The sequence below is a fragment of the Phoca vitulina genome, unplaced genomic scaffold, assembly GCF_004348235.1.
Source record: "Phoca vitulina isolate PV1807 unplaced genomic scaffold, GSC_HSeal_1.0 scaffold18, whole genome shotgun sequence".
In the NCBI taxonomy this organism is placed as follows: domain Eukaryota; kingdom Metazoa; phylum Chordata; class Mammalia; order Carnivora; family Phocidae; genus Phoca; species Phoca vitulina.
In genome coordinates, this window is record NW_022589721.1 from 6,963,942 (window position 1) to 6,982,280 (window position 18,339).

At 34.4% G+C, this 18,339-nt stretch overlaps 1 protein-coding gene and 1 pseudogene across 2 annotated transcripts in view; one reads left to right on the plus strand and one right to left on the minus strand.

Annotated features, from left to right (window-relative positions):
- Nucleotides 1-18,339, plus strand: part of PKHD1L1 (PKHD1 like 1) — a 152,943-nt gene that overhangs the window by 36,515 nt on the left and 98,089 nt on the right. For both annotated transcript variants that reach the window (XM_032415905.1, XM_032415904.1), the window contains exons 18-28: nucleotides 331-488; nucleotides 1,443-1,556; nucleotides 2,283-2,432; nucleotides 3,507-3,631; nucleotides 6,112-6,275; nucleotides 7,490-7,662; nucleotides 10,764-10,911; nucleotides 11,503-11,657; nucleotides 13,736-13,858; nucleotides 14,763-14,868; nucleotides 17,587-17,697. In XM_032415905.1, the coding sequence (XP_032271796.1) occupies nucleotides 331-488; nucleotides 1,443-1,556; nucleotides 2,283-2,432; nucleotides 3,507-3,631; nucleotides 6,112-6,275; nucleotides 7,490-7,662; nucleotides 10,764-10,911; nucleotides 11,503-11,657; nucleotides 13,736-13,858; nucleotides 14,763-14,868; nucleotides 17,587-17,697 (1,527 nt within the window). The remainder of the gene's footprint in view (nucleotides 1-330; nucleotides 489-1,442; nucleotides 1,557-2,282; nucleotides 2,433-3,506; nucleotides 3,632-6,111; nucleotides 6,276-7,489; nucleotides 7,663-10,763; nucleotides 10,912-11,502; nucleotides 11,658-13,735; nucleotides 13,859-14,762; nucleotides 14,869-17,586; nucleotides 17,698-18,339) is intronic.
- LOC116639620 lies at nucleotides 6,716-6,832 on the minus strand (annotated as a pseudogene).

The window sequence follows — 18,339 nt, forward strand, 5'->3', positions numbered from 1 at the left end:
CAAAACTAAAAGAATTTTTGGAATATTCCACTGCCTGCCCATTGATCTTTACCTCATGGTCCCAATACCTCCTTCTGTTTATCTCATAATCCTTTCCTTTAAGCCATGGAAACTGAACCTTAAATGAATAGCACTTTATTTGCTGTTTTGCTGTTTCTGCTACAGTTAAATCTGCTCAAATTCAAAGATCCACGTCTTCCCCATTCATCCTTTTTTTTGGTGATAATACAACTAAATAAAACTAATTTTATTTACTTTAAGTGTCTATTATGGATAAGTTGGTATTTTATTAATTAACATCTTGAAATTCTGTTTGGTACTTCATTGCAGGAGACTTTGATCTGCTTGGTTATGAAGTGTTTGAAGGGGACAATGTCACACTGAATATTACAGAACAAATCAAAGGAAAACCCAGTTTGGACACATTCACACTGAACTGGGATGGGATCACTTCTAAGCCTCTGACCGCATGGTCATCAGAAGCTGAAGTATGCTCTTTGTTAACAATTTCTTAAGTAGAAAGCTATTTAAACATCACCTTTCTATTAAAAAAAACCCCCAAAACTCCCATACTTTAAGGAGTGGTAATATGCTCTTTCACTTGGCATGGTGGGTTGGAGCCAACCCATAAAGAGCAGAGAAGGGAGGAAATAGAGGGTTTGGAAGGGAGTTCTTAGAACTGTGTCAACAGAATCCAGTATATCTTTGTAGGGGGCAGCTGTTCCTGGAGAAAGAATGTTTGCTTGGGAGTTACTGGATTTTGACAACTACCTGCACAATGAGTTTAAGTTAATATTTGTTTGATGATTAAAGATCTTATATTATCTCCTTAATTCTAAACATTATATCTGTGCTTTGCCAGAGAAGTAGATGTGGAAATTACAGGAGAACTTGTGAATGTGTACCAATTCCTGAATAATCCAAAATGATTTATTATTTTTTAAATAAGCATAAATACATAGTGTAAACAAAAGCATAAACCAAAGAGACTACCATAGTATCTGAATTTCTTCTTTTGAAAAACAGAATGCATTAGAGTGTATAGTTCTTTCCAGTTAATTTTGAGTTAATTAAGAAAACTATTCATTTGGAACCTGTTTAATTGGGTGCTAATTCATTTAGGTTCGCCTCATTGCCTTCTTTAAAAAAACTGCTAAACAAATATGTCTACCTTATGTAACAACTGTGTAAGTTAATATTATCCAATTGGATGTAACTATTGTCATTCTAAAATAAAACTCTTGAAAAAGTCATTGGACACTAAAATTATTACAAATGAGCTTAAAAATATTTAGGAAATGATCTCATAATGACGGCTAAAGTATGGGAATTATATTATGCAAATGTTCTATTATAACTAATGAGTGAAATTAGTGGTAGAATTATGAATGTTCTAACTATTCATGAAAAAGAAGTTACTAAAGCTCATATTGTTAATTTAGTTTCAGGCAGCCGTGGAAGAAATGGTTACCGCCAAGTGTCCACCGCAAATTGCAAATTTTGAAGAAGGATTTGTTGTGAAATACTTTAGAGATTATGAGACTGATTTTAACCTGGTATGGAATGTTAAATGAACTGAAACTGGCCCAATAAGAATTCACATAAATGCTTGTAATTTTGTGATTTTCTTTGTACTAGCACTAATTCCTATTGTCAAATTGCAAAAATAATTTTGTTATACGTTTATTGATAAGGTCTGTTTTAGCATCTCCCTGCATCATAATGTGATTCATTTGTGAAAGCAGCACTTCCACCACATATGAATTTTCTTGATCAAGGGAAAGTAGACAAGATGGACAAATGTAAGATCTATAGGGTATTTTATTTGTTTTCTTTACTTGGATGCGGAGTATATCCTGTTTTCTCATTGGCTTCAGAGAATGCAATTTGTAGTAAGGCATTATATAATAAATTGCTTCCCTTGAAACTTGAAGATTAAACAAACAGACAAACAAACAAAAACCTGGGACACAGTGACCACTGAGTAAATATTTGTGGAAGGAATGAATAAATATCCTTAAGAGTTCATGATATAAGGAGAAAGATGAGATTTAGGAAATAGTCAAATACAGGTACAAGGGATTATATGATTATGGAGCCAACCGAGTGATAAACAGAATGGGAGCTCTAGAGTTTCAAAGAAGAGAGAGAATGTTTCAAGTTAAAGTAGCGTGGGAAGCAATGGATCCAAGTTGGAACTTGAACAACTTAGGTGGAGATGTGGGGGGAATAAAGCCGGACCGTAAAGCATGTTTTCATTTGAAATATTATTGTTTCTGTAGGAACATGTTAACAGAGGGAAGAAGACAGCTGAAACTGATGCTTACTGTGGTCGGTATTCCCTGAAAAGCCCAGCTGTTCTTTTTGACTCAGCAGATGTTAAACCAAACAGACTACCATATGGAGACATTTTATTATTTCCTTATAATCAGGTAAGGATGATATGCTAATTTAATCTGTAAAATACCTTGGTAATAAAATTTCATGAAATTTTAAGACAGGGAAAAGTGTTTGTCATGTGAAATCATGTCACATTGGACAGGTACTGTGGTTCACATTCTAGTACTTGTGATTTCCTCTTCTGTTTGTTCTCAAAAAAAGAAATTTAAGAAATATGTAGTATCATGCACATGTATTCTGCTTTATCTTATAATTTCAGAGAAAATTATTTGCACATAAATTTGAATACTAAGATCATTACAAATATATTCTCTCTTCAATATTCCTTCATTTATTAAGAAGAAACAAAAATGGATAGCCATCATAGAGTGATCTTGGGTATCCAATCAAGGAAACGTGAAGGAAAAGCCTGAGCAGAGATGGTAGCTCTAGGATAGGTATTTAAGACTGGAAATCATAGTCTTGCTTACCCTTTCTCTTGTTTTAAAATTCTCAAATTGTGATGCATGTTCTCAAGTTCTAAGTTCTTTTGTTTTGTTTTCACATTGCAAAAATTTTATTTGGAAAAGATCTTTAAAACTCAAGTTCTAAGTTCTGAGTATATTTGGTATGCTTAAGGTGTTATAGACCATTAAAATTGGTATTTAATTACTTTTTTACAGTGACATCTCCACCTCTAAATGCTCAGCTACCATTCACATCCCAATTAATCTACTTGAGGGTTTATCTTCTCTCTGTGGGTGATGAGCTTTTAAATTCACTGGAGATAGAGTTCAGTTAGAGCTGGATTTAGATTTTACATTGCTCCATGACTATAGGCAGTGGATTATTTCCATTTTTAAGGAAACCATATCTAAGAAAACATTAAAGAATTAATCATTAATTGTAAGGTCACTTCAACTCCACTTCCTCTTCTAGAAAATCTTCCCCGATTCTTCTGTACCTAATTGGCTGAAATTAATTATTCTTTCTCTGTGTTCTGAAACATTTTGTACAGAAAATTCTCAATATTTATTTATTGGATTAGGTTGAATTAATTTGAATTGCTATAAAACAACTTAAAGGTAAGATATTATTATTGATTTCTTTTTTAATTTCCTGTGTAGTTATGTTTGGCATACAAAGGATTCCTGGCAAATTATATTGCTCTGAAATTCCAATACCAAGACAGAAGCAAGGTTACTAGAAGCTATGATATACAATTTACATATAATTTTACTAATGGAAACAAGTAAGTTATGCTATGAATTTAAAACTTAACTTTACTAATGGAAACAAGTAAGTTATGCTATCAATTTAAAACTTAACTTACACTATAGTGTATAAACTTAATGTAAAACAAACCCACATTTTGTTTGTTTTTTTTTCACTTTTTTGTTAGTTTTTGAAAAATCACGTGCACCATAGATCTGACTGAAGTTTTCCTGTCTTCTACAGAAGCATCCTAACAGAAATAGTTGTGCCAAAAATAAATCTATAGATTGTGAAAATAAAAATTGGTCTAGTGTTATCACCCATAACCATTTAAAAGATAAAACAATGGTAAATTTTATAATTTAAATCATGTATTATTAAATCTAATAATGTTCCTACTTACTGAAGGAAGGTAGAAAGAGACTGCCTTATCACAGTATTGTCATTAGACTTTGATCCCTGCAAAGAAGGTGCTTTCTAAGTGAGAGTGGAGGAGATACAATATTTCAATGAATATTCCAAAATTAAGGGAGAAAAGACACTTTTTAATGCTTGGTTTGCCAAAAGTCAGACACATAGAAATGCAAGTACAAACTATAAGGGGAAAAACGAAATAATCCTAGAGAAAGCTACTTAACGATTATAATTGCCATAGCCTCAAGCACAATTTAGTTCTGCATAATTATGTTTTGATTTTTATTAATTGTTGTATCTTCTGAAATTTATGTCAATCCACTTTTGCATTTCCATATACAATACACACACAAATTTCACATACAATAAAAGTAATAATGAAGACACATTCACACACATAATACACTTTTTTATTTTAAAAAGTATTGCCCAGGTACATATTGCTATAACCATTCCCTGCATACCTGAATTGAACAGTAGAATCACAATTTGAGTTTTGAAGAGCACTACCTGTGCGCATTTCGCTCCTCCACTGTAACAAGATTTGGGAACGTTTTCCAGACCTCGGTTCTTCCATGTTAGTTAAACCATCACTTTACCATATTGCTAAATAGGTTTTTCCTTTTAACTTGTAATGTATCTGCTGTGAGGTAATTTGAAGATGCACTACATTTGATAGAACTGACAGGCTTCCTTTACCGTAAATGCTACGAGATCTGTAAGCAATAATAGCATTATTTTTAAAGGAATAGGGTTCACTGGTTAAAACTATTGCCAGTCAAGGCAAAATAAAGTCCCCTGCTCCTATTGGGTATTTCTAGATCTGCTTTTATTTAGGTCAGACAGATCACCTAGATCAAATAGATGTGTTAGCATTAGATTATTTTCAGGACAGTCAGTGTTAGAAGTGCCATTTTCTCCCAAGAATCATTCTATAATCTTCCAAAAGCAGCGATGTTTGTAACTGTAAATCAAGTTTCAAAATCTGAAAAGTTAAATCTTATTTTCTTTTAGAAAACATTATTATCTATCCACAAAAGCCATGTGCTATTCACTTGAGTTTTGATACTATTGTATCAAATATATGCATTTGATGTATTTTGATACCATGTATTTTTATACCATTTGTAGTCTCCTTTTGTCTGATGAAGGGTTCTGTTCAGTAAACCAAATTTTCTAAGTAGTAGTGTTTTAAACTTCAGAATTATATAATTAGAGTAGAATTCTGTTGAGGCACTAAGTACTTTTTTCATATTTATTTAAAGAGCACTTTAACTCACTGTAGTTTTGTGTATAATTTTCTAAAAATGATACATCAGTTTATGCTAAGCTTTGACGCACTGAGGTGGATCCCATGATGAGTTTATAAACCATGAAGGAAATTAGAATAGAAGGTGCCCAAGCAAACTAGTCAGTTAATAACTATAGTAATAGCTGAGTAAAGATTATTGTTAAATTGTATTTAGTTATTTCCATGGCAATATTTATCTTTGTTGCAAATTCTCATAGCTGAATTGCTTAATTGTAATTTATGGAATTCCAATGCAGTGAATATATAGTGCAAAATCTGAATCTAAATTACCCATTTAAGAGGTATTATATTATAAATCACGTAGCACTTTTTGTCACTTAGAACAGTAGACAGTGCAACTCCAGTGAGCTCTTTTGGGAGTAGTAACAAGTTCCAGTTTTGCTTCTTAGTACTGAACTGAACTTACTGCTCTATCCCTCACATATTTTACTGAAATAGTTTACTTCATTCTGGCGCCTTGTTTTTATTTACATGCTCTACACCAAGGTGCATACTCCTTAGTTTACTTACCTATTGCAACAGAATATTTTATGTCCCTATGGCTACTGCCAAGTCTACAAATAAAAGAAAACCTGTACTTGCATGCAACTTTAAATCTTTTACTACCAATTTAAGTTTCTGTCTGCTGTTTGTTGTTATGGCTGCTTTTCTGTGCTAATGAAGTATGCTTGATGGTCTTCTTGTGGGAAAAAACACTTTTACTCTTGAGATTTTAATGCTTTTTATAGTGGATTGGTTTACATTAAACATAACAACTGACCTACGCACCTAATTAAGCAACCATATTTCAGCTGGACCTATACGTGCATAGACCTTCTGGACCTCATACAAACCAAATACACTGGGACAAATTTTTCTCTTCAGAGGATTGGTTTACAGAAAGTGTCAGAATCACAGTCCTTCTATGTAGATGCAGTATACATTGGACAGACATCTACAGTCTCGGCATGGGATGGTATGTTGTATCATTTCATATCTAGTTAAGCCTTCTAAATCTCTTGTAGTAAAATCTTACCATGGAAATGATTTATATCCCCTAATTCAGATAGAAACATTAGTCTCTAAATATTTATGACTCATTCTTTTATCTCAATATTATTATTTAAATTATATTATTTTTTATTCTAAGGATAAATGTACCCTTAATTTAAACTTTGTCATTATAGCAAGAATTAGTCTTAATGGTCCTGGATTCTGTTTACAGATATACAAACAGTGGCAAACATTTTCATTTTGCTTTGTTTGATTTTTGAGAAACTAACTATGAAGATATCTGTTCCTAAAAGGCAACTGTTGACTTTGACAAAAATTCAGCTATTTCCACGGACTTCATGGTGATAATTAATAATACTTAAATGAAGTATTCTGGTAGTCTAAGCATTGTTTTTTTAGTCATGTCAGTAGACCCAAATATATGAGCTGTGATAATAAAATAATTAAAATTAAACTGTGATCTTTTAAAAAAAATCAACCTAATTCCACTTGATCTTAGCCAAAAGGCCGAGAAGCGATAAAAATCAACCTAATTCCAAACAGTCACCTTGAAAAGTGACTACTACCATTTTTCAGTGGAATTTTAGAATCCTTTTCTTTGGAAATATTTTCAAGTGCAAGGTCATGAGTCAACTGGTAACATATTAAATGTTAACTATTTTAGAGTCCCTTCTTTTGAATCTGCTCTCACCAGACCTACATTATGATTGGTGGAGCACATATATAAGATAGCTCACTTGTGCCCAGATAAATGTAGTTCACTAAATAGCATGCATTTAGCACCTATCATGTGGCAGGCACTGTGCTGGGTACTAAAGAAATTGCTGTGACCGTCCTCCTGGTGCTGTCGTCACGGAGCACACATCCTAGTGAGCACCACTTTCAGGAACCTAGAGCAGAGCAGAACTAACAGGTCCACAGAAGGCTACCTGGAACCCAGGGTTTGGTGACTTTTAAATATTTTCTTTTTTCTGATGAGGCTTATATGTTGACAGACTTTAAAGCTTTATATTCTAGAAATAAAAGTTTACCAAGCTCCAAAATCTACTTGCCTTAAGATCTTTCTAAAATTTGATTCTACACAGCTTATTCCATGACATGGATATAATTTGAGGATTTTCTTCTTAGCAGTAAAGTCCATGCAGTTTTATTTCCCATTTATTCTATGTTCCTTAGAAATGCCAAAGAGAAGACTTCCAGCATTAGCAAGTAAAGGGATATTTTTAAAGCACTTTCAGGTGAATCACACCAAAATTAATGGATCAAGTATGACCAACCAGTATTCTATCACTATGACTTCATATAATTGCAGTTATAATATACCCATGATGAGTGTGAGCTTTGGGCAGGTAAGCCTAGAATTTTACAAGTTACTATTTTCAGTTTATGGGAAATTAGCTTTGATTTAGTTTCTTACTTTTTTACATTTTTCTTTTACTTTTTACCCATTTGTCCCCAACAATAACATCTCGTATAACTATAGCATAATAGCACAACCAGGAAATTGATACTGATAAAATCTACCGATCTTAATAAGATTTTACCAGTCTTACAGGTTTTCATTTGGGTGTATGTGTATATAGTGAATATATGTGTAGTTCTGTACAGTTTTATCACATGTGTACATTCATCTGACGACCATAGAACAGTTCCATTCCAAGGATCCCTTGTGCTGCTACCCTTTTATAGCCACAGCCAGCTTCCTCCCTCCTGTTCCCCCTTATCTGGCAAACACTACATCTCGTCATTTCAACAATGTTCTGTAAAATGGAATCATATCTTACATAATCATACCAGCATATAGCCTTTTGAGATTGGCGTTTTTACTCAGCATATTACCTTTGAGATTCTTCCAAGTTGTTGTGCTTAGAATTAAAACTTTGTTCATTTTGATTACTGAGTAGTAGTAAATGGTATGGATGTACCACTTGTTGGTTTAACCACTTATTCATTGAAGGACATTTCAGTTGTTTCCAGGTTTTGGCTATTATGAATAAAGCTGCTGTGAATGTTTTATCTACAGGTTTTCTGTGACATAAAATTTTCATTTTTCCAGATTAATTGCCCAATGGTGCAAATATGGGGTCATGTGGTAAGGACATGTTTAGTTTTGTAAGAAACTACCGTATTCTTTTCCAAAGTGGCTGTACCATTTTACAATCCCACCAATGTTTGAATGATCAGTTTCTGCACAAACTTGCCAGCATTGACATGATCACTACTTTTTTAATGTTAGCCATTCTGATGGGTATGTACTGTTTCTCATTTTGGTGTTAGTTTGCCTTCCCTAATGGCTAATGATGTTGAACACCCATATAACCTCTTCTGTGAAATGTTTCTTCATGTCTTTTGCACATTTTCCACTTGCGTTATTTACTTATTGTTTTTCAAAGCTCTTTTATATTCCAGATATGAGTCCTTTCTCAGATATGTGGTTTTGCAAATATTTTCTCTCAATGTGTACCTGGCCTTTTCATCTTCTTTATAAGGTCTTTCACAGAATGAAAGTTTTTAATTTTGATAAGATCCAGTTTATCAATTTTTTCTTCTATGAATGGTGCTTTTTGGTTTCAAGTTTAAGAAATTTTTGCTTAGCCCGAAGTCCTAAATGTTTTTCTATTTTTCTCTGAAAGTTTTATAGCTGTCCATTTTATATGTAAGGCCATGATCCATTCTGAGTTAACTTTTGTATAAGATGTGAAGTTTTAGGTCGATGTTCCCTTGTTTGCCTGTGGCTCCAATCGATCCAGCACCATTTAATGAAAAGGCTGTTGTTTCTCAATTGAATTACTTTTGCACCTTTGTCAAAAATCAGTTGGGCATATTTGTGGAGGCATATTTCTGTATTCTCTATTCTGTTCCATTGCTCTGTGTGTTGATTCTCCCACCATTCTCCTTACTGTAGCTATATAGTAAGACAGCCCTGGATAGAGCGATTCCTCTTCTTCTTGTGAAAAATTGTTTGAGCTATTCTAGGTGCTGTGTCTTTTCGTGTAGATTTTGGAATAAACTTGTGAATGTCTACAGAAATCTTGCTGGCATTTTGATAAGAATTGCATTAAACCTATACATTGTTTTGGAGAGAATTGACACTTTTATTGGTCTTGCAATTCATGAACAGGGTATGTCTCCATTTATTAGATCTTCTTTGCTCTCTTTCATCAGCATATTTAGGTCTTCTTTGATTACTTCCACCAACATTTTCCAATTTTCAGGTCAGATCCTGTACCTCTTTTGTTAGATTTATATGTATTTCATTTTCTTTGAAGTAATTGTAAATGGCCTGTGTTGCTAATTTGGGTTTCTACATACTTGCTTTTGTATATAGCAATTATGTGATTGGTTTTTGTGTTGATCTTATATCCTGCAGCCTTGCTGAATTCCATGAATTTTTACAAAGTAAATGCCCTCACATAACCACTACTCAGATCAAGATAAAGAAAATCATTACCTCCCCAAGAGCCTTCTTTGTGCCTTCCCTTAGTCATTAGATTACTCACTCTTTACCCCTGGATAACCACTGTTTTGACTTCTACCACCAATAAATAGTTTTGCTTGTTTTTAATCTTCATATCAGTAAATAATACAGTATGTGCTCTTTTGCGTCTAGCTCCTTTTATTTGCTATTGTGAGACTTATGTGTTGCATGTAGCGGCAGTTCATTCTTTGTCATTGCTTTACCATATTCCATGGTGTGACTATACCACAATTTAACCATCCTATCAATGGGCTTTTGCCTTATTTCCAGTTTGGTACTATTATGAATAAAGCTGCAACGAACATTCTTGCATATGTCTTTTGGCAATTATGTTTATTCACTTCAGTGGGCAACTGAGGCTTACAGTTTTAAATTCCACAAGATACACAGACAACTGTGAGGGATCAGAAGCAGGAGACTATCATTTTCACTATTAGAGTTACAATCTATGAATTTTTAGAGCACGTGTTGCTTTTGTCAGTTGATTGGCACTCAACCTTAGGTTTTCCTGAGTCTGGATCAGTCTCTGTGCCGATTATATACTATTGTATATTGTTAGTTTTATAGTCCCCATATGTTATTTCTCCAAAAAGAACTTTAGTTTTTTGATAGCTAAGGCTTCATCTTGTGTTTCCCTGCCTCCCCACAGTGATTAGCACTGTACCTTGAATGGAATGCCTGTTCAATAAATATTTGTTCGTTGAGTGATGGAGGGTACACTCTGAATTAATGAGGTATTACTGTGGTTCCAGCTTATTGCTGCCCAGATGACTGAGTTGACTTTGGCCTCATTATTGCAGCTATGTAGGTATGGCCCGTGTTGATTTATGTGACTCTCCTTAATGTTCTGAAGGATCCTGAATACCTGAGCCCCATTTATGTCATGTCACAGGATTGTACAATAGGGAAATAGAAATCATGTTAGCCGTTCTTATGTTTAATCATTTTATCAATATTTATTTTGGAAATTAGATAATCACAAACGAGACAGAGAATGAGTCTGTTTACAGAGGAAATAATTGGCCAGGGGAGTCAAAGATTCGTATTCAAAGAATTCAAGCCGCGTCCCCACCTCTAAGTGGCAGTTTTGACATTCAAGCTTATGGACACATCCTCAAAGGTATATGACAAAAGTTCAGAACATTGGCATACATACATATATATATATATATATATATATATATATATATATACAGTGCTGATCTGGGCAATCATACATATATATATATATATATACAGTGCTGATCTGGGCAATCATAATGAATATTTTGGTGTATTTCTTTCTAATATAATTTCTCTACATAATTTATATAGTTGAGATAATGTTAGTAATGTAAAACTAAATTATCCAGAACAAATTATATTTTCACTTTTTCTTCATCGCCTCTCCATATATAATAGGTTATATTTCCAAAAGTTTGTTTTTCTTTTATATCCCTTGGCTTATAAGGTTATCTATAATGTTAATCAGTATTCAAAATAAAAATATTTGAGCCAAGGCTGTAATCTGAGGTATATTACTCATGTAATTTTTGCTTCCAAGAGATACATAAATTCTTGGCATAAATGAGATACAAATTTCATTTTCACTATATTGAAGGAAGACATTTGGCTTATAAGTGGTAATATACAGTACATTTCCTGTATTTTAAGGGTGAAATTTATTTGTGAATTTTTCACTCTTCCTATTTCTGTCCTTGTGTGAGTGCAGGCCTTCCTGCCACGGTATCAGCTGTGGATTTACAGTTTGCACTCCAGAGCGTGGAAGAAGTGGGCCGTGTCTCAGTGACACGTGACGGAACCTGCGCTGGATACTCCTGGAACATCAAGTGGAGAAGCACATGTGGAAAGCAGAATCTTCTACAGGTTCCCTCAGCTGGCTTGGTTTTTGTTCTCTTCTGGGTGTTGCTTGCTTATTTGCACCCTGCCTCATTTTTTTTTTTTCACCCTGCCTCATTTTTATAAGAATTGGAGACTGCCTATACTTTTAAAAATGCAAACTATAGACTAAACATGAAAAAAAGGAAATTGAGGATAAGATTGTTCTCAATTAAGTTGACAAGATGTCCTCTTTCGTGGAGAATTGCTCTTGGTACTTTATTTGCTGTCCCCTCTGGAGAGAGTCCAGGAATATGTGTTAGCAGACCCCTGACAGGGGCAGGAAGAGGCCAGGCGATGACAGTCTCAGAACTCAATCTGGGGCTACTTTATGGGGGGACCAAGTATAATCACCCTCGCTGTCTATAATTCTACCACCATCCACTAGAGCTGCATTCTGGGGACTCGGATACTTTTCTGGTTATGAACTTTAAGTTCATAAGGGAGTCACATGTTAAGTTGCCATCTAATAACCTTTGCTTAGTTAGAGTGTGAAGGGGGCAGGGAACAGGGGTCAGGTGCAGAGTATGTGAAGGAGAGGCGTCCAGAGGTGTCTGGGGGCTCAGATTGTCAAACATTAAAAAGATGATGCTTTCGGGACGCCTGGGTGGCTCAGTCGGTTAAGCGTCTGCCTTCGGCTCAGGTCATGATCCCAGGGTCCTGGGATCGAGTCCCTCATCGGGCTCCCTGCTCCGCGGGGAGCCTGCTTCTCCCTCTGCCTCTGTCCCTCTCTCTGTCTCTCATGAATAAATAAATAAAATCTTTAAAAAAAAAAAAAAAAAAAAAGATGATGCTTTCCAGTGACAGAGAGAGAGAGTCTCTCTCATGCACCATTGGTGAGAAAGTCAATTAGTATGACCTTTTTAGGGGATTATGTAGTAGAGTCTGAATATAGATACCTCCTGATTTAGCAATCTCAGCTATTTAACTCTATACTACTGAAATAATAACACAAATATGAAATGATATAGGCACAGAGGTAGTCACTGCAGCAGTATTTGTAATAGTAAAAACCTAGGAACCTATCCTCGTCAGTAGAAGAATGCTTGCTAAAACGCCACAACCTCAGCATGACTGCTGTGCAGCCACGGGGAGACCTGAATAGTCACCTGGAAAGATGTTCATGACATAAGGTGGAAAAAATACAGCCGTCTACTTGTGAAAACATTATGGGGGAAAAAAGAGAAAAAAAGGTATGTAAGTGTAGCGTATAATGTACACACATAGGCTCTGGATGTGGAAAATAGTGAGTCATAAAGAAATGGAGGTTATTTAAGAAAATGCATGGTCTAAAATGAGAATTAGAAGATTCTGTAGCTGAGCAGCTCTAGTGACTGGTCTTCTTCTTGGTATCTCTGCTGGTGTCTGTGCGCTTACCCCCCTGCCTCTTTTCTGATCAGTCTCCTCTGCTTGCTCATCATCTCTGCTTCTCATCACCACTTCAGCACACACAAGGCCCAGCATGGAGACTTCTATCTCTTTGTTAGCCGCTGTATATATCAGAAGCCTGCCATCTTGGCAGAGGGATTTTTGGAATGACCGAGTTGTACACACTGATTTGATTTGATTCATTTTTATTATTGGCCAAAAAATATAATTCCACGAGTGAATGAAAAACCAGGATAATCAGGGGTGAAAATGCTGAAGGAGAAAAGTTGACTTTCGGGTGGAAAGAGGAATAAATTATTCAGCTATTCAACAATCATTTGTCAAAGCAGTCATATTCAGAAAAAGCATAGAATGTTCTGGGAAAATAAAATTTATTAAATTCATTTTCCTGAGACATATTTTACTCTAAAAATTCAGGTTGATTTTAGTCATTTAATTCAATTTGTAATTGATACAATCTATGGTAAGACAATAATCTTAGCATTTTATTGGGGGTAGATTATGCTCATTTGTGAAGAGGTTCCTTTTTCAAAAAATGTGACTAAAGTGTTTTCAAATGCTTTTTTTTTAAATCCTTGGCTTTTATTCACTTTCAACCTTGCTTAATTTTAAAAGAAAAACTAGTGTGGTCATATTTATCATAGCCTTTCTAGTAAAATAATTTTGTATAACAATAGATTAATGATTCCAATATTATTGGAGAAAAGGCAAATATGACAGTTACGAAGATAAAGGAAGGTGGCTTATTCAGACAACGCATACTTGGAGACCTACTTCGTACACCCAGCCAACAGCCACAGGTATTCTTGAAACTTTCCTCATAGCATTTAACATAATTTTAAATGTGTAACTACTTTGTAATACATTAAAGACCAGTTAAACAGCAGGGATGATGTCTTTATTTTCATGTGAATATTTGTGTCAACAGTTGATCAACTCAATAATATTATTTTATGACTTTTGGGGAAATTATCATCCTTATGATAAAAGAGTGGATTTTTAAGCTTTACTACTGCCTGTTAGAATTTGAAAATATATTCTTTCATTTAATCTTTATAGTCATTCTGTGAAGTAATTATTACTACTTTAATAATGAGAAAATTAATATATAAGGAGTTTAAATGACTTTCTTAAGAGCAACCTTTATTTTCCTTCATAGCACTACTCACCACTAGGGCATAATATGTATTTACTTTTTAAAAAAATTTATAGTCGTGGGGCGCCTGGGTGGCTCAGTCAGTTGAGCATCTGACTTTGGCTTAGGTCATGACCTCAGGGTCCTGGGATTGAGCCCTGCATTGGGCTCCCTCCTCAGTGGGGAGTCTGCTTGTCCCTCTCCCTCTCCCTTTGCCCCGCTCATGTTCTCTCTCATGAGCTCTCTCTCTCAAATAAATAAATAAAATCTTAAAAAAAAATTTATAGTCTTGTGCAACTGTCTGTCTCTTCCCCACCAGAAAATAAATTGAGTGACAGCAGGGATGTCATCGTATGTGTTTAATGTTGTATTACTGTATTTTAACATTTATAACTGTGCCTTTGCATAGTAGGCACATTTGCTGAATGAATGAATGGTCAAGCAGAAGAGATAAAAATGAATAGATTAATTTTTATAAACACACAAGCAAACAAACAAAATTCCATCATTTGTTTAAATCCTATGCATATTCTCCTTAGCCATGCTACCCCTGTTCTCTTTATTTGAAGGTTGAAGTCTATGTCAATGGAATTCCAGCTAAATGTTCGGGTGACTGTGGGTTTACGTGGGATCCCATGGCCACTCCATTAGTATGGGCCATAAACCCGTCTCAAGGTAATCTTCTTTTTAACTTGGAGTAGAGGGTGGAGGACAACTAACAAAACTGTATACTAATAATGATTTTTTAATATACTAGTTTCACCAACTCAGGCAAGCAAACATTTCTACATAGTTAAAAAAAATCTATCAGATCAGAAAGCTGTGAAAAGAGCATTTATTACTTATATTTGAAAAAAAAATCGTATTTGAAGTTGGACTCCCCAGTCTTCTTCTCCAGTTTCACCACGTTAGAATCAGCCTCTAAAATTTCACTCTGATGAGGCATTTTCATGAAATTCTGCTTGCTGGGGTATTAACAGGAATCTTTGATCATATGAGACCACTTCTAGGAGATTTAGTACTACAACGCTGGTAATGAGACGGCTGCTGTTTAGTAAAAGAAAATAAGTAGGTCCTAGACCTGAGAACTGGAGAGAAAAAATATTGCCAAGATCTCAGTCTTGGGCGAAACATTGTACCATATCTTCATAATATGTTATTACTTAAAAAAAACGTGATTACACTTTGTGTCTGAACTCCCAAGTACTGAAGTAAACAGCAGGACTAAGGATTGTTAGGAGTGGCCTTTTGTTTCAGTCAGAAAGATAAGCTCAGGTGCTACCATCTCAGATTTAATCTTGGTGGCTAGTAGGAAAATTAATCTGCTAATTATGTATCAGGAGAAAAAAGGGAAATTTTAAAAACCACATCTTTGTGTTGAAAGAATATGTTCTTCAGACTTTTTTTTACAGTAATGATATTACTTTGGGACAATTCATGTCACAGGGGGTCAAAACCATCAAGGATAAGTATTTGATTAACTCTCATTTGGTTATGGTCCTTTGGTATTTATATTTTTACATCTATCCTTGTATTTTGTAATGAATTTCCATTTTTATATGCACTTCCTGAAAAAAATTGTTTCTTAATTCAAAATAATTAATAATCTGAATTGCCTTTTGCCCTATTTTGATAAATTTAAAAATAAAGTATAAATATGCTGTAAAAAACACCTATATTCTCTTCATTGAAAATTAGCACTGTTAGCATTTTGTCATATTTACTTCCAATCATCAATTTAAGAAGGGAAATATTATAGGAATAGCTAAAGTCCTCTCAAGGCACAATCTCTGGTTCTAGTCCTTACAAATCTCCCTAGAGGCAGTCACAATAATTAATTTTGTGTGTATTCTTCCATGCCATTTTTAATACCTTTTGTATATAACATGCAGATATGGTAATTTTGCCAGTTTTTTTAAGCTTATGAAAGAGATGTTGAAATGTAAATATCAGAGCTATTACACTGTAAATATCATTTGCATCTGACTTTTGTCATTCAGCATTCATTTGAGAAATATTTATATGGTTTTATGTATGTCCAATTCATCATTTTAAAATACTTCATGAATATACCGATTTATTTTTATCTCTATTGATGGACATTTAGATTGTTTACAGTTTTTTGCTTTTACACATAACTGTATTGAACTTTGTTGCACAAATCTCCTATTGCATACATGCTAGAGCTTTTTTAGGGTATATGCCCAGAGACAGACTTGCTGGATAATAAACAAGTTTTTGTGTGTTCAGTTTATTAGATAACCAAATTGCTCTCCAGAGTGCCTGTACTTGCAGCAGGCATGAGAATGCCGTATTCCCCACATCCTTGTCAATACTTGGTATCATCAGCTTCCTAAGTTTGGTCAGTTTGATGGGTGAAAGGGGTTATCTCATCATCATCTTAATTTGTCTGTTCCCTGAGGAGTAATGCATGTGAGCATCTTCTCATATGTTTCTCGGACATTTGGGTTATTTGTTCTGCAAATTGCTTGTTAACATCCTGTATTCATTTATCAGATTGTCTTTTTTCTGTTGCCTTATAGCTGTGTATTATATATTATGTTTACCAATCCTTTGCACATGTCTTCTCCCAGTATGTCACCTGCACTTTTAGTATCTTGCTTATGGAACCATTTCAATCACTGATTTAGTCCAATTTATTTATCTTTTCCTTTATGGTTAACCATGGCTTTTTAATCTTATTTAAGAAACCCATCTCTACATTAAAGTTAAGATGTTTGATTATGTTTTCTTCTAGAATTCTAGAGTTTGGCATTTTTCATTCTTAGCTATTTAAATCCATGTGGAATCCATGTTGTGTGTGATGTCATATAAGTAGGGTGACCATATCATTTATCAATCAAATCTGGACACTAGAGTGAATGGAAAAACATTAAGTATAAGGTACAGAGACAGTGGGTGTGCCCTGGTAATATCTCTGGCACTTTAGGATGTGTGTCCCCCTAGATAGAGGAATCTTATTTTATCACAAGTGGAAAGTGCCCACAACACATACTGTGCATGCAGTTCATCCTTTTCTCATGAATTTGTGCTACCACTTCTGTCATAGTAAAATTTACCATATAGAGGTGACTGTTTAATTTGTTTGTCATAACAGCAATTTTCCTTTCCATATGTCATTCTATACTTCAGTCAGATGATTCTTCTGCTAATCCCTATCAACATAGATTTAAAACATGAAACAATGTAGAGCAATTCGATGGAAAAAATTTACCATTGGGAAATATGTGTCTTTTTTCCCTGCTTGCTTATAGGCTGTTTATAGCCTTTAGAAGATAGGCTTATTTTTCTCTGCAAAGCATTTGATTTTATAACAACAGATTCTGTGGTTTTTTTCACTTTCATATTGTTGTTTAAAATCATCATTTTCAGGGACCTATGAAGAAAGCACAATTCTAACCATATCAGGCTCTGGATTTTCTCCCAATTCAACTATATCAGTCTCAGTTGGACCAATGGGTTGCTCTCTTCTTTCTGTGGTTGGTAGGTTCTTTGTAAAATTATTATTATTACAGCTAATTGTTTTTCTCAAAGAGAAAGTAGACTCAAAGAGCAGTATTAGAATAATACTTCTCCTATAGAGTATGCTATGGGGGCATGAAATTGGCAAACTTCTCTGGATAAATGCACTTTTTAATCTTTGCTTATGACCACAAACTAATTCTTTTAGTACTGTACAGTGTCTTTATCCCATAACAGTTAATTTTTGTTCCTTTCCCCTCATAAAGTGATTATATAAAAGCTCTCCTTCTTTGGTATGTTTCTGGGACACAAAAATATATAAGCTGCTACTCTGGTATTCCATGGTCCTTTCTGCCCATGCTTTGACAATGTCACATTAGTAATGCAGAAAAAGGACATGGCCATCTTCCCTGACTTCTAGTCCCAACAAAATCTCTATCCATTAACACAGAATTTCAAGATTATTCACATTTTCTACTCTTGAAAAAGTGAAAACCATGATTATTTATTTCCCTAAAAATTATCTTTCATAATCCTAGGTATTTTCTTTAACTTTAATTACATAAGCAAATTCACCTTCCATATAGTTAAGTTGTTTTTAATTTAGATATCTGTGCATTCTTGAGATCTAAGTCAATAATGCACTTGTAATATAAATGTACA